Source organism: Acipenser ruthenus, chromosome 13, assembly GCF_902713425.1.
Source record: "Acipenser ruthenus chromosome 13, fAciRut3.2 maternal haplotype, whole genome shotgun sequence".
Classification (NCBI taxonomy): Eukaryota; Metazoa; Chordata; class Actinopteri; order Acipenseriformes; family Acipenseridae; genus Acipenser; species Acipenser ruthenus.
This window is the reverse complement of record NC_081201.1, coordinates 10,076,073-10,092,426: the sequence shown is the minus strand read 5'-3', so window position 1 is coordinate 10,092,426 and position 16,354 is coordinate 10,076,073. Positions and strand designations below refer to the sequence as shown.

General features: G+C 43.5%; 1 protein-coding gene across 3 annotated transcripts in view; it reads right to left on the bottom strand.

Annotated features, from left to right (window-relative positions):
* Positions 1–16,354, bottom strand: part of LOC117418460 (calpain-15-like) — a 75,877-nt gene that overhangs the window by 12,744 nt on the left and 46,779 nt on the right. For all 3 annotated transcript variants that reach the window (XM_034031543.3, XM_059035635.1, XM_059035636.1), the window contains 4 exons: positions 10,586–12,230; positions 6,399–6,607; positions 1,677–1,860; positions 678–901 (listed from right to left, as the gene is read on the bottom strand). In XM_034031543.3, coding sequence (XP_033887434.1) covers positions 678–901; positions 1,677–1,860; positions 6,399–6,607; positions 10,586–12,208 — 2,240 coding nt within the window. In that variant the 5' untranslated portion in view covers positions 12,209–12,230. The remainder of the gene's footprint in view (positions 1–677; positions 902–1,676; positions 1,861–6,398; positions 6,608–10,585; positions 12,231–16,354) is intronic.

Below are 16,354 nucleotides of genomic sequence, written 5' to 3'. Positions count from 1 at the left end.
CGCTAAAGCAAACGAAAGGTTGGGGCGGGGCTGGAGATGCCTAGTGTGTGCTTTGTTGATATGCAGGGCCATTTAAACCCGTTTGACTGTGAAAATAAATACTTTTAAACAGCGTGTATAAAATTAACTGCGCGTGTGAAAATTAATTAGACCTGGCGTGCCTGACGCGCGATTAATAAATGGACCGCAAAGGGTTAATGTATTTAACACTGGGTCGGTACTGGTTCAGGACAGGTCCAGTTACTGGCTCGGAACCGGGTCGCCAGGATTCGGGTCTTTAGGAGGTAAATACCCATTCTGTAATGGTTACATTTTGTACTTGAAACGGAATCTGCAGTCGCATTCTACTGCAACATATCCAGTGAAAAACAACTTCCTGTTAATGGAAATGTACCTGTGTGGGCATCTGTCAAAGCATGAAATAACACCCCTCAAAACTCAAACTGAGAACCCCCTAGAAGCAAGTCTCAAATGTTGTCAATTCTACCTTGCCATGTGGATCAGATTCATAGTTTGTATCTCTAGGGCGCTGCTTCTTCAGCAATGCATGCTGTCTATAACAAGGGCCAACAAAAAGGTTGTATTTCTTCACCCAGGTCCCTGAGTCTCCCGTGAGATAGAGGAGCAGTTTAAAGTGTGCTGACAGGGGGTTTGCCCCCTCTCTCTCCCAGACTCACCCTGCCTCCTTGGAGCTCAGCATCTTTGCCCAGATGAGGTCTGTGTCGATGGGCTCCTCTCGTGGGTTTGTGGAGCTGACCTGCAGCATGAGGCTGTCACAAGGGGCTCCGGTCAGAGTGGCCAGACCCTCGATGGCCCGGCCCGCCTGCAGTGCGAAGTAGGAGCCGTGGAGCTTGGCCAGAGCCTTCTCGATGAGAGCCACCCACAGCTGCTTCCTCTGGGCCTAAAAACAACACCAGCCCCAAACAGTGAACGAGGAGTTCTGAACCCTGCCTCCCGTCTCAACACACCTTCCTTTTATCCCAAACCACCCTCCTCCACTGTCAAGCCAGATCTCACAGGAAAGCCGCTCTGGTCCTGAGGGTTGTTGTTTTGCATCCAGCTTTTTCACAAACATTTCTGCTTCTTACCTTTTCATAATGTTTGCAGTCATTCCGAGTGGCTTATTGCAATTGCAATTGACTCGAATACTGTGTAGTTTTCATGTTTTGATAAGTTTGTGTTTCCTGCCACAGACATATGTAATATAGGCTAGATCAGCCAGTCTTTATAATTGTAAGTGCCACCACCATCCAGTGCACAGCCGCGTATTGGCAGCAAAACAAATAAGTGATAAAGAACGACCCACTAAAAAAAACTATCCGAAGCACTTACAAGTACAAGTAATATTCCTTTATTATTTCATTTTTGATTAAAAAAATCTTTTATATCCACACCGATTCGGAACGGAGCTGCAGACGTGTTTCGGCAAACTGCCTTCCTCATGTATATCGCAAAACAAATAAGCACTTCATCCAAAGGTACACGTCATTAGATGGATCACTTTGACAAACACATATAAACTTGAATATATTTATGGCAGGCAACTAAAACTGAAGAGCATCTCCTGAACTTGGGTGAAAGCACCTTAAAACTCACTTTGAACATGTAAAATATATGTCAAATGTACATTAGCAAAAGGATATCATTTGGGGTATCCATTGAAATCTCTCGCTCACCTGGGAGAAGAGGAGGTACCCGTACTCGTCGCAGGGCAGCATGTCGTCCACCAGCACAGTGATCCAGGTGCCGTCCTTGCACAGCCTCACCTGGTACGCCCCCTCGGAGCAGATCACGCGCGTGATCATCACCCTCTCCACCAGCTCGGGTCTCTCTGCCAGCACAGCCAGCGCACTGAGGAACCTGTGAAACCAGGCAAGACACAGGGCTCACACAGAGCACCACACAGAGAGTGCACAGTGCACTGCACAGGAGTCACACACAGAGTACACAGGACTCACCCAGAGCACCACACAGGGATTACACAGGACTCACACAGAGCACCACACAGGGCGTACGCAGGACTCACACAGAGCACCACACAGGGCGTACGCAGGACTCATACAGGGCGTACACAGGACTCACACAGAGCACTGCACAGGACTCTCACAGAGCACCGCACAGGACTCTCACAGAGCACCGCACAGGACTCTCACAGAGCACCGCACAGGACTCTCACAGAGCACCGCACAGGACTCTCACAGAGCACCGCACAGGACTCACACAGAGCACCACACAGGGCATGCACAGAGGACCGCACAGGGCATGCACAGAGGACCGCACAGGACTCACACAGAGCACCGCACAGGACTCTCACAGAGCACCGCACAGGGCATGCACAGAGGACCGCACAGGACTCGCACAGAGCACCGCACAGGACTCGCACAGAGCACCACACAGGACTCGCACAGAGCACCACACAGGACTCGCACAGAGCACCACACAGGACTCGCACAGAGCACCACACAGGACACACACAGAGCACCGCACAGGACACACACAGAGCACCGCACAGGACACACACAGAGCACCGCACAGAGCACTACACAGAGTGTGCAGGACTCACACAGAGCACCACACAGGGGGTGCACAGGCCATACATATTCTCTAATATTTCCTCTTGTTTATTATATTGGCATTATTGTAAGAATGCTTGTTTTATATCTGAAAATGTGCAGTGTGCCATTCTATTTTACCTCATAACTAGAGGCAGTCCGCACCTGCTGGAAAATATGCTGAAAACTGCAGACATTTTCAGTAGATATCTGTGGAGTGTTCTGCGGAGCATCTTGTGTAAGTATTTTTATTAATAATGGCTTATAAATATGCAAATCAAGTAAACATAACCATATCAAACAATGTATGGGTTAAGTACTTTCAATTTAACGTATCAAGCCTTTTGTCAGTAAAAGTTTTAGAAACTGTCAAGCAAAAACATCACATCACATGAGACTTCTTATAGGCCATATAACTCCAGTATTTAATGAACTACTTTTTGAAGGAGACAGAATATCTGTTCATTTAACAAAACTAGAACCAAACAATTAACTTATATATTATCATAAAGATGTAGCTGCAGAATATGGTGAATCTGTGGAAGACTGTGAATTCCGTGGAAGACTGTGAATTCCATGGGAACCTGAAAATTCCACGATTTCCATTCTCTGCAAATTTGGACTGCCTCTACTCATAACCCTAATAAAAGTTGATTTGTAGTTTTCCCATGGTTATACTATGCATTTAATATAGTTTACTGTGGCTTGCTAGGTTTTTTAATATGCTTTCCCATACCTCTTTGTGCTTTACAATGCTTACCTAAACATTCACTACACTATTACATACTGCTATGGTTTTATAAGGGATGGCCAAGTTGAAAACATTCGTTTTATACATTCCCGGAGATTCCGGGAGTCTGCAGTACATAGAATAAGACTGACAAAGTTAACCTTATCTAATCCGTGTCAACCACTAAAACCACAACATAATGGTTTGAAAAATGACCAGCTGTATTTTTTGTCTGGTCTGAAACTGCGATTCTGCATCAGTCGTAGTGGGAGCAGCAAAGTTGCATTTCAATGCAAACGGTCACTTTCACTGTAAATGTTTAATCCGGGGGAATACATTTGATTTTTGGTCATAATTTGGGGCTACGACAAAAATACATTTTTAAATATACGAGTGCATCCTGTATAAATCACTTTCCACCCCCAAGCGATTATTCAAATGAGGCCAGCTGTGTTGCGAGATGCACTCAATTCACTTTATTTAAAAAACAAATCTCTTAGCAGGGTGCATTACGACTACATTTCCTTTTTGCTAGCAGCTTTCATAAATATTGCATAAAAAAATGCTAAAGTACATTTAGAAGCCATAATGGGGAAAACAGATCTGACTTTTAATGAATGCAGCTGGGTAATGCAAGTGCTGTATACAGTGGATAACTTCCCTGGAGCTAAACAAGAAATAGAACTGAAATATAGCACCCTTCTATATTTAAATTCTCCATCTCCTTTTTTTGGTTTTCCCAGCAGCAACTGAAAGCACTTCTGAAGCAGCGGAACAAGATAATCAATTATGCATTTATTAACTTATCCAGGTAGAAACTTTTTTTGACCTGTTTTACTTTTTTTTGACTTTGGGAAAGTGCTGTGAGCTGTTTTGAAAAACCCAACAACTTACCAAAGTTGCCAGGACTCTATTTCTCTTGCACTTCCTCAATGTGGTTAGTGAATTTCCACAGCTACCAGTCATGTCCCTTTAGTTTGACTCCTCACTGAACCTGCTTTGTATTCTGAAGAGGAGCCTGTGCCATTTTTTACTGCAGGTTTATTCTGGTAATGCTAGATGCATCAATGTAATTAGTGTTATTATAACACCTTGTTTATACAATCTGTCCAATAGGGGTGTGCTGATGCTTGTGCTCGTAATTGCCTTTAAGAATGATTTATCGGCAGGTATTCAATAAATCCACTCAATGAGTTGATTTCAAAACAAGAACACCTGTCCTTCCCTCACCTTTACAATTGAGTACCAATCAATGTTTTACAAGCAGATTGAAAGCAATTTTTTCTCTCTGTCGGTTTACGGCCTCTGTGTGCCAGTACATTAGTAACAATTTCAGCGTCCCAGATGAGGAGAAAATTAAAACACAAAAAACTATGTTTTACTTGACAGTAAGAGCTGACAATTCAGAAAAAGACAGGAAATTGTCAGGTAAGGCCGCCACTGCGCCCTTACCTGACCCATGTTCTGACAAGGCCTTCCAGCACACACTGCTTCACTGGTACAGTAGGTGGGTTCACTTCAGACAACATGTGTAGTCACCAGTGGACATGTGAGGTCAGGTTTAAAACCAGAACAACCATGGTTGTTTTCATATAGAATTATATGTGAATTGGAAAAGATAATTCGAGTAGTTGGAATATTAACACATCTGGAGTGAGACAAATTATATTGATATTTATATGCAATGGAAAGTAGATCCCTCCATTTAGATTGTAGTCCTCTCTGTATATCTTAAAGGGAGTTTTTGGTTTGCTTTTTTTTTTTAATTTATTTGTGGTGCAACTCTTAGTTTTTGTATAAGAAATTCTCTACTGTTATAATGTTATAACAAACATTCCCAAGTAGGACCACATTTTAGACCTTATACACATATACTTAGACTTCTCATACATAAACTAGCTATTATTATTAGGTTATTACATTTTTAATAAGTTTTAAAAACATGAATACTTTAGTTTATATTAGGCTAGCTATGTGATTGATTATTAATAACAACATGAATATATTGATAAATGTATTTATATTTATTCCTTGTTTACAAATGTACATTGATTCAAATTACATCATCAGCAGGAGAAATAGTTAAGGTCGGAAGCATTACGTTTTTTTTTTTTTTTTTTTTTTTTTTTAATAAGTCGTTAAAAAAGAAATGGATAAAGTCAGGAACCACAAGACAAGTAATGTAAGGAATTCAAATTAAATTACCCACAGAGAATGATTAAACTGACAAATACCCACTCACTTACTCTTGGTGGTGGAGCCCGACTACGCATGCGTAACTTATGAGTTAGCAAAAAATAAACCGTGCATGAGCGAAGAAAAATTAAAATAACTCGCTAAATATTTTATCAATTTTTTTCGGTTCCAAAAAAAGGCACTCCTGGCCAATGAGTACTATCCGGCAGCCGAACATGGTGTTTAAACTAATGTTTTCACGATTCTGTAACTTCCGAAAATCCGAACTAGCGCACTGATTTTCAAGAAACTTGGACAAAAAAACATCTGCGTCACACGGAGCCCATTAAATGCCGTCCCCATCCGTTTTGAAAACGGCCGACAAAACATACCCCTCAGGGGATGCTAACAGTAACCATGGAGATCCAATACCTGGGAGTGCAAGAGAAATTGAAAGTTCAAAGCACCGTCCCGGGTCATATGACTCAATGAAACTCTCAGAACCAGTGGCAAGGTAAGGGGAAGTAAAACATGCCAATGAAGCGACTTGTTCTTGAACATTGTCATTGTATTGCTTTTTGTAATGAATAGAAAATACAATGTATAACATACATTGGTTTTGAAGTGATGCTTTTTCTTTATTTCACTTGCATTTTGGGTTTTCCTTGCTTTTAAAAAGGACATAGAGCAAGAAAATATATATTTTCACACCTCCTTTTATGATGTTTGAAATCATTCTAAAATGGAGTTGCTCATATTTTTAAATGTGTTTTTTTTATTAACTTACTGCATCTTGCCTGTGTAGTATTGCTATATTTGTTTGCTTCCTGGACCGGAGAAATCATGTGATAGTTTGACCTTTCAACCTATTAAGCTAAGGAGATGGTGGGCTAAACAACTGAACTGAATAAAAAAAAAAAAAAAAAATACAATAAACTCACCAGCAGTTTCCCAGAAGCCCCTGCATGATGTCAGAGGGGCGGGGCGTGCAGAACACTGACCACTTGAACCCGCGGCCCTTTAAGTTACTGCAGTTGATCTCGTGGGGGCGGAGCCACTTCTTGACGCGCTGCTGCACACTGTCTCCCTCGGGAAACCCCACTGAGCGCGGGCCAGGGGGGAAACTGTCATCAACGAAGTTCACGGCATTCTGGGAACAGGCGACAAGAGCCAATAAGAACAGACTGACCAATTACAGGATGTAAATGAACAGAGGCCCCAACTCTCCTTCAATCTGTACCTCTCTATACTGTAACACAGCCCCCAACTCTCCCTCAATCTGTACTAACAGAGCCCCCAACTCTCCCTTAATCTGTACCTCACTGTAATAGAGGTCAACTCTCCTATAACCCTCGTCCTCTAATGAAAAATGTCCCCTCAGGTGGCATCACTGAACCACAGACTGGAATGGATGCTGTTCATTAATTAAAAGACTCTGAGGCAAATCAAACGAGTGTGTGTTCCCAGATTCACATCATTCCTGAGCTTGGAGACATGGTGAGCATTGTTTATTTATGTGTAAGAAACTGTATAGAAAACAAATTCCATGACCACTTTCTGTCTATTTATTCACACTGGAGTGTAAAAATAGAATGACTGCGGGTGGGACATTCATTGCAAACTAAATGTATTGTGATCCCTGAATAGCTAATAGTCTCCTCTTTAAAAATATGCCAGATATTTGAATAATTGAGCTCTCTCACAATTGAATGACTGTGAGGGTCAATAGCTCTTCACTTTTCCCCCGAAATGGTGTCTGCCAAGAATGAGACCACATTGAACTTTATACTAGTCTTGGCAGCCACCATTACACAAACATGTTTTAGGGGAAGATGAACAGCAATTGTCCCACACAGTCATTCTGCACAGGGAGTAATTTGATAAGAATCGATGAAGAACGACTGTCCCACAGTGATTCTGTACTGGTAGTGAATTGATAAGAATTGGGGTACCCCTGCACCTGTGGGATGGATTTTAAATTACATTCATATTAGGGATGGGCTGGTATAAAATGTCCACGGTATGATAACCATCAAAAAATATATATTGTGGTAAGCTTAATATCACAGTATAAATCATGCAAATTATAAAATGTACACTTGCTAAAATTGAAAATGAGTCATTCCCAAATATAGAGATGGTTTGAGCATTATAATAGTTTGCATAATGTTAAGAGGAGAACCTTGTTTTTTGTAATACCAAGTAAGTAAGGGGTCTGAGTGGGATAAAGGGGCAAGACATGTCCCACCCCAGTCACTCTGTTGCAAGGCCGGTGACACCATCATTGTGACACTCTATGGAATGTCTCTATCCTTGTCATATTCCGGAAGGAGCAGATAAGAGGACGTATTCCGGAATATTTTAGTAGTGTAAATGCTACCGAACATGTTCCGGAATCAGTCCTCTTATCCTCTCAAAACTTGAGTTTGTATTCCGGACTTAGAGGACAGATTCCAGTATACTTTGCTAGTGTAAACGCACTGAGGAAAGACTCTGGCAAGGTTGGAGAAAATACCCAACGGGTATAAGCAGCAACATCATCACAGTGCTGCCTTCCCATAATTCATAAACACAAACAAGAAAACATTTTCAGCTTCCAAGTCGTACCATCTAAATAAAGTCAGTGCAACTTATTTCCATACCTTTTTCTAACCGTTTGTTTGGTATATCTGTTTTTTTTAGATGCATTTGTTTTTACATTTTTTGATGTGTAGACTGGGGGTCTGCGTAACGCTTATCAGTTCAATTTTTAGAATGTTTCCTGAAATAGAAAAATGACAGCGCATGTTTAGTTTACAAAGTACGCATGCTCAGTCCAGAGAGAAGCACCCCCTGCTGTTTCATACAAGTGTAAACGCACCGTTCCGGAACACCCGATGTCACTTGTCTGCCTTTCCACTTGATTTAACGGCATCATTATTTAGTTCTGTGACAGGGTAGCGTCACGGCCCAAGCTGTTACCAGCAGGAAGAGAGACTCAGAAGCGGCAGGTTATGCGCTACTGCGCACGTTTAATAACACACAAAACAATAACTACAACTCAGCAACAAACAAATAGGCTCAAGGGCCAAAACAAAAGGTTGTACAAAAACTCACTGACATAAACAGGAGAAACAGCACCTCACAGTAAAATGCACCTCCACCAACACCGACATTAACTCCAATAACGCCTGCGATTCCCCTTTGTATACACCTGTGGCTGGAGCCTCATTAACCATTAACTCATTAATGTGTTTTCTGGCAGGGAGGAATTTAACCTCCTCCCTGCCAACCCAATATCCCACGCCCACCCCCACCCCCACCCCACAAACACACACTTTTAACTTCCTAATAGGGTAGCAGCCCCAGCACAAGCTTTATGAATTGATCGATCAGAGGGATGTGACTGTACTGTTACTGTAATTCTGTCGACTGGCTTGTGAAACACACACTCCTAAAAATAAGAGCTGTAAGCAATATCCTTCACCTGCACAGCGACCGGGTTCAAAGTGAAACAAAACACCACGAATCGGTTATTGAACCAGCATGGGCTTGGACAGGGAGAGGGTTAGGGAGTTCTTGTGGTTTATAGTGTCACCCCTCAATGAAATGACAGCCTTATTACGCACAATAATATGTTATTCCTTATTAGATTGAAAATCATTAAGTCCATCAAATCGGACTGTACATCCAGTAAGTCTTATTTTGCCATTGTGATAAATTATACGTGAAAAACTACCAGCAAATACAAATTATACGACGGTGAAAGTAAAATTTGGATTCTATCAATAACACAGAGCTGTATACCGGTCTAGGCATGATAACTACACTCAAAGCTGCAGGATGCTTTAGCAATATAGGAAAGATCATATAAATATTCCTACTTTTATTTATTTTTTTTCCCGTAGAAGACGAGCTCAAAAAAAAAAAAAAACGAAAATCGTGAATAAAAATTTGGTGCAGATTGTACAAAATCAAGCAAGTTCTCATGTTCTCCATGTACAGAGTGCCAGGCAGACAGACACAATGACATCTGATGAAAAGTAAACTTATATGGGAACCAAGCAAGATTTTTTTTACTGCATGTTTTGCTCCCAAACAGGATTAGTGCTGTTTGAAAAGAACGCTCTGGCGTTGGGTGTAGCTGAACGGCAGAGACACATCAATCCAGTCAAGGTTACACTCAAGTGGTTATTGTCATCTCAGCTGCCACAAGGGAAGCATCTGCTCCAGAGGAAGGAGAAATTCCAGCTGAGTCGACAGAGACACACTCACACACACACACTGCTGCTGTCTGACAGACCGACAAGAAATCCTCCAACCAGAACTCACCATCCCATCATTACAATGCATGTGAGCTCAGTTCTTAACTCTATTGTATTTTACAGAATTGTTCAACTTCAGTGCAAGTTTGAGATTATTGTTATCAAATTGTTTTCCGGTTTCATTAATACCCAATTTCACTTTATTGTCATTCCTCCATGTTTCTGTTTGTTTGTTTTTATATCATAGCTTAGTTCTCATAAAATAAAGCTACTTCATTTCAAGGCAAACTCCATTAAAGCAATAGAACAAGCACTGTATCTTATTCCCATTTCTTACTAGCAAAGTAAAACACATTCTGTGCAATTACCGTTTCTATTTCATTTTGGTTCATTATTTACATGTAAGTTACATTTCAGTTCCAGTCGTTGACAGTAAGTGCACTCATCTGCAGGTATTGACCTCTACAGAGGGTATTAATGCTATTATAAACCAAACAAATGTATGTATATGTATCTTTTTAGATGCATACTTAATTGTGGTTAGAAATAGTTTTCTCCATGGCAGCACAGCAAAGCATCCTGGAAACAAGCCTCATTCTCATCCACAACTCTGGGAGTTAGTGTGGATGCAGCTGGATTAGAGCAGGAGACAAAGGGGCTCCTCAGTCCTGTCTGACAAGATATTACATCAACCTGTCACTCCATTCCCCTCAGCCACAGTGGGGCTCTCCACACACTAGACATCAGCTTTCTTAAAAGTGCTTGTAGCTAAATAATTCCATAAACCTGTTTAGCACTGCCATCTCAAATGTGCAGATTTGAAAGAAACACAAGTTAGAGAAAATATGTGTTTTCATTAAATGGGCTGTTATAACCACACCTACCTCCCTGCAGAATCCGACAATGTTCTCCAAGAGCTCCTTGGCCTCTCCCTCGTCGTTCTGCCGCCTCGCCTCCACATGCATGCTCTCTCGTCTCTTCAGGGGCTTGGCCCCCTTGCGCAGGGTGAAGTACTGCTGAGCAGTGTGGCAGGCGGCGCAGTGTTTGGATTTCAAGTCGTTGAGGAGGGTGCAGGCTGGGCAGGCCCACTGACCAGCCTTCTCCTGGGAGTTTAGGGAGGTCGAGGACGAGGAGGAAGGAAAGAGCCGAGCAGGTTTGCGGGGCCCTGCTTTGCCTTGGCTGGTTCCAGGGCAGGAGCTGCAGACGTGGCCCGTTGAGCCACATTGGGAGCAGTGCTGCTGGTAGTCCTGGAAGCCATACAGTTTGGATGACCCGCAGGCGCTGCACTTGGGAGCCCCTGTGGAGTTGCGAAGAGTACACTTGGAGCAGGACCAGGTGCTGAAGTCCGGGCTGGACGGGCTGGCGGGGGTGAACCGCACAGACTCCCCCGTCAGGTCGATCAAATCGCTGGCTACCCAGGAGGAACGGCAGCTCTCGCACTTTGAGCTGTTGGAGGAGCTGTTGAAGGAGCAGGAGCTGCACTTCCAGGTGGAGGTAGAGGAGAGGGAGGGGGAGGAGCCAGAAGAGGGGGGAGGAGGCAGGGAAGGACACACCTGCATGTCCTCCTCATCGAAGACGCTCAGCCGCTTGCTTGGGAAGGCTTCCCCTTGCTGTGGGGGTGGCTGCTGAGGCTGGGGGGGCTTGGAGCTGGTGGGTGGAGGTTTGGGAGGCCACTGGGAGGTGGTTGCAGCTGTTGTGGACGGGGAGGTGGGGCTGGGGGCTGGATTAGGGGGCCGTCCCAGATGTGGGGCTTGAGGAGGAACCTCCCTGCGGCTTCGAGGGACCGGGTTGTTCTGCAGGAGGGAGGAGAGGGGGGTGAAAGCTGATGAAGTCGAGGAACCAGAGCGTGGAGTTTCAGGGGGCTCCGCAGGCACTGCCGCGGGAGGGGAATCGTTATCAGTCAGGTCGATAAGAAGCGGGCCTCCACTGTTCATGGCCGTGGGGAATCCGACCACAGGCGTCAAGACTTCCGGCACTACCAGAGCCTCGGGAGGGATTTTGGGAAGGGAAAGCTTGCGAGGCCCGCCGCAGGCAGAGCAGGAGAGGGCTACAGGCGTGTTGTGCAGGGTGCAGCGTGGGCAGGCCCAGCCAGAGAGAAGCAGCAGGTCTCCAGGACTCGCCTCTCCGTTGCTCTCCGATCTCCGGAGCTCCTCTTTGGGAGGTACCTGCCCTCGGGGCTCCAGGAGGACGGTGGTGGAGTTGGAGGGAGTGGCAGAGGTAGGGGTGTTTTGTGGGGGGAGAATCCCATTTGGAGTGCCCGGGGAGGGGCCCGGGCTGGCTCCAGGTCCGAAGCCACAGACAGTGCAGGCGCCGGACCCATTGGGGTTGTTGAGGGTGCAGCGAGGGCAGGCCCAGCGCTGTTCCTCTGTGCTGCTGAGACGCAGGATCTGGTTGAGGTCGGGTTTCTGACGGGGCGCTTCGCAGATGGAGCAGCGGGGGGCTCCACCAGCGTTCAGGAAGGTGCACCGGCCACAGGACCACTCGCTGCTCCCCACCGCTGCAGCCATGGAGCCAGGGGAGTGAGAGTGACTGCAGGAGAGACAGAGAAGGGAGGTCAGTGCTGCAGGATCTACAGAGATATCAGCCAAGCAGACAGACATTTCAGTGTTACATAAAAACATGACAAAATGTACAAATGGCAAGAGAAGAGACAGAGACTCGGTTTTTAGGATCGGATTGATCCCTAAACGTTGTCAGGTCAAACAACTCGCACGTTCTTCTGTAGGTAATGAATTGATGTTGTTTTTGTACTGTATGTTCTGTAGGAATGATTTATGGGAGCCTGTCTTGATCATTATTATTATTATTATTATTTATTTCTTAGCAGACGCCCTTATCCAGGGTGACTTACAATCGTAAGCAAAAACATTTCAAGCATTACAATACAAGTAATACAATAAGAGCAAGAAATACAATAACTTTTGTTCAAGTAAAGTACAAGTTTGACAAACCACAATTCAATAATACAGCAGGTAATAGTGACAGTTACATCAGGATATGATTAAATAGTGATAGTTACATCAGGATGTGATTAAATACAAAGTACTACAGGTTAAAAACTTGGCAGATTACAGTATTCTGAAGTACAGGATTAAATGCAGTAAAATAGGGGCTGATAAGAGCAAAATAAAGCACATTTACATGAAGGGTGATAGTGTCCCAGGATACAAACAGAGGAGTTCTACAGGTGCTCTTTGAAGAGGTGAGTCTTAAGGAGGCGCCGGAATGTGGTCAGGGACTGGGCAGTCCTGACATCTGTAGGAAGGTCATTCCACCACTGCGGAGCAAGGGTGGAGAAGGAGCGGGCTTTGGAGGCAGGGGAGCGTAGCGGTGGTAGAGCTAGTCTTCTAGTGCAGGCGGAGCGGAGAGGTCGAGTGGGGGTGTAGGGAGAGATGAGGGTCTGGAGGTAGCTGGGTGCAGACTGGTCAAGGCATCTGTAGGCTAGTACAAGAGTCTTGAACTGGATGCGAGCGGTGATCGGAAGCCAGTGGAATGCCCTGGTTCTATTGGAAATTACAAATAATTTTTTTCTTTAATTGGTGGTAATTAGTTGACTGTGACGGATGTTACATGAAACCAAAAAACACCACTTTAAAGCAGAGCACTTATGGCAGAAATTAAAAAACATTTGCCTACTGGGCTAACTAGCCTCTGTTTGGTTGGCTCGATGTCTGATGCTGGAATAAAAATGACATTTATGTCATCTTTGGTGAAATCATGAACAAGGAAACATGGCAGGGACTCTCTCTTAAGATCTAAGGCAGTGGTGTGCAAAGTGGGGGGTGCGAGGGCCATTTGAAAAGTTTGCGCACCACTGATCTAAGGTAAGGTCTGCCAAAGTTCCATTCTTAACAACCTTTTTTAACAACATTTCTTCCTGGATTGGTGGCCATCATGCCATTAACACTTCGGCTTCACACTCTTCCAATAGAAAGGTGCTGTCCAGTAGCTGAACATTCTCACAGGTGTCACACTCCCCAAACTTACACTTCAGTACTCCTGTCCCAAACAATGTTCTCAATCAATGATTTGCATGGAAATCCAGGAACATTTGGGGTGATGGTTTGCAACATGAGATTTATATTTTCATGAGAACGGCACAGACATGAGTTGTGGGGGAGCTCTGATATTGGAAGCATGTATTTACATCGAATCTCCTGGAATTTTGTCACTGTCCCTGGTGCATTTTTTCTCTTTGCTTTCTAAATCTCATTCGGGTGTGTTCAGGCTCCTTTGCCTTGCTCTCTGCAATTCTGTTCTCTATTGTTACTCTTGTAAACTGAATTTTTACAGGATTAGCTCTCAGACTTTCCCTTGACAGTCACTTTCTCTCTGCTGCTGACTGCCATTCTATTACGGCAATAAAAAAATATATATATATTATACGCCTCAGAACAGCCATTTAAAAACAGTTGCTGCGGAGAACTTTATTTCAAATAAATAATTTTTTTCCCCCAAATACAACGTTTATAAAATTATCTCAAATACTTTAGTTGAGAATGATAGTATTTACAAAAAATATTACAGTAGAGGTATTATTATTGTTTTTAATATTGAATTAACCTGAAGTAATTAAGTCACCCAAACTTCTACAAAAGCCTTAAATGTATGCCAATTGTGCTATTTAAAAAAATACATAAGAAATGAACAGGGTTAAGATGATTAAAAGCTTCTGGCACCACAAACCATGCTTACATCATATTTCTACCTAGTGTTAAGTCACATGACTTGTTTTAAAGTCATGTGACCATCAACATCACCTTGTAAGGTGTAATGCTTTAAGTCATTGTTCTCAATGTGACAGAAGTTAAGTGACAGAAGTTACACTGTAAGTCACAGCAAAACAAAGTATTAAAAACAGGTAAACAATTAAGCAAGTTTATCAAGCTGTTGGTAGCCACAAATGTGCTTTGCATTTAAATGCAAGTGTCTATCTGTCATACTTTAGTTAATTATTCACTTTTCTTTCAATAAGGAACATATTATTTAGAAAAAGCAAAAACTCAGGTTAGGTACCCAATTAGCTGACACATATCATACAAACTTCATTTTCCAGCCTGATCGTAGTGTTTGTTAAGTCGCAAACGAACACTGAAAGTGTCAGCTGAAATTATATCAAACCAACCTTGGCAGTAGGTCAAGGTATCTGTGTATTTTTCAATTTTCACTTGACCTGTTCATCTTGAAAAATGAAAATTCATAAACGAGAGACTTCTAGCTTTCAAATGATGACTAACACATAGGTAAAATCTAGATGTTCAATCTTGACTGTGTAGGACCACTTTTCACGGTTTCAACCTGGTACAGGAGGAGTTACTGAACAAGCATGTTAGCCACTCCAGTACATCATCACCAGTGTTAAATACAAAATTAGAGCCGTCAGTAGCATGAAAAAAGTAGACCTGTGCTCTAGGGTTAGAACAATAATAGTCATATCAGTCGTGATTATTTATTGTACTGAAAAACGACTAATCGATAATCATATCAAATCACTGATGATCGTGTTTCTGACAGTCATCTATGCTAAAAAGGATCACGCCATTGCTAACAAGATGGTTTGATCCTCTCTCTTCCTGAATACAAACACATTTCACAATTTTTTATTTATTTATTTTAATTTTTTAAATATAAATGTAGGTGTTCTCTGAACACTGTACGAATGGAACTACCAGACAGCACATCAATAAAATAGGTGTTTAGTTATGCATTTATTTTTGGGGCCGATTAGAACAAAAGCCTGTATTGGTTCTCTATCGTTTTGTAGGCCTGACAGTGCACTGTGCCACTCTGACAGTGTCCCCATGGAAACAGGGCTAGCTCTGCCCTGTGCAGTGTGCACTGTGCCACTCTGACAGTGTCCCCATGGAAACGGGGTTCTCTCTGCCCCGTGTAGTGTGCACTGTGCCACTCTGACAGTGTCCCCATGGAAACAGGGTTCTCTCTGCCCCGTGCAGTGTGCACTGTGCCACTCTGACAGTGTCCCCATGGAAACAGGGTTCTCTCTGCCCCGTGCAGTGTGCACTGTGCCACTCTAACAGTGTGCCCATGGAAACGGGGTTCACTCTGCCCTCTGCAGTGTGCGCTGTGCCACTCCGTCACTCCGTCCCTGGCTCTTCCCAGCCTGGCTCGGATCCAGCTCTTTATTAGGTGTGATATCTGCTGCCTGGGCCCTGTCCAGCCATCCTTTCTGGCTGCGATACATTTCTGTTGTGTTTAAAGTCATTAGCACCACCTTCTCATTGCTGGCTCCCTGCTCCCAGCTGCTCCCTGCTCCCAGCATGTCTCCACATTTCACAAGGCAGTCCCAATCCTCAGTCACTGCTAAAGATGTCTGCCTGCTTAACTGATCAGGCTGTAGAACTGGTGGAGCAGTCCAGCTGGCTTACACTCCACAAAGACAGTTCTGGCAATGTTGCTTTAAATTAGTTAGCAGTTTCAAAGTGTCTTTATAGAACTAAGAGCCTGTTTCAACTAATGATCTGCCACTTTGAATCCAGTTTGTTCTCTGGCAATGCACATCCGTGCACTAGATGGTGCTGGCACTTACTAAAGACACTTCTACAGCTATGGCCAAAGGTTTTGCATCAATTTTTGTCAGCTTTTGTTAAGCATATGGAAAACTAGAAAGCGGATTGTAATTCAATATGTTAACA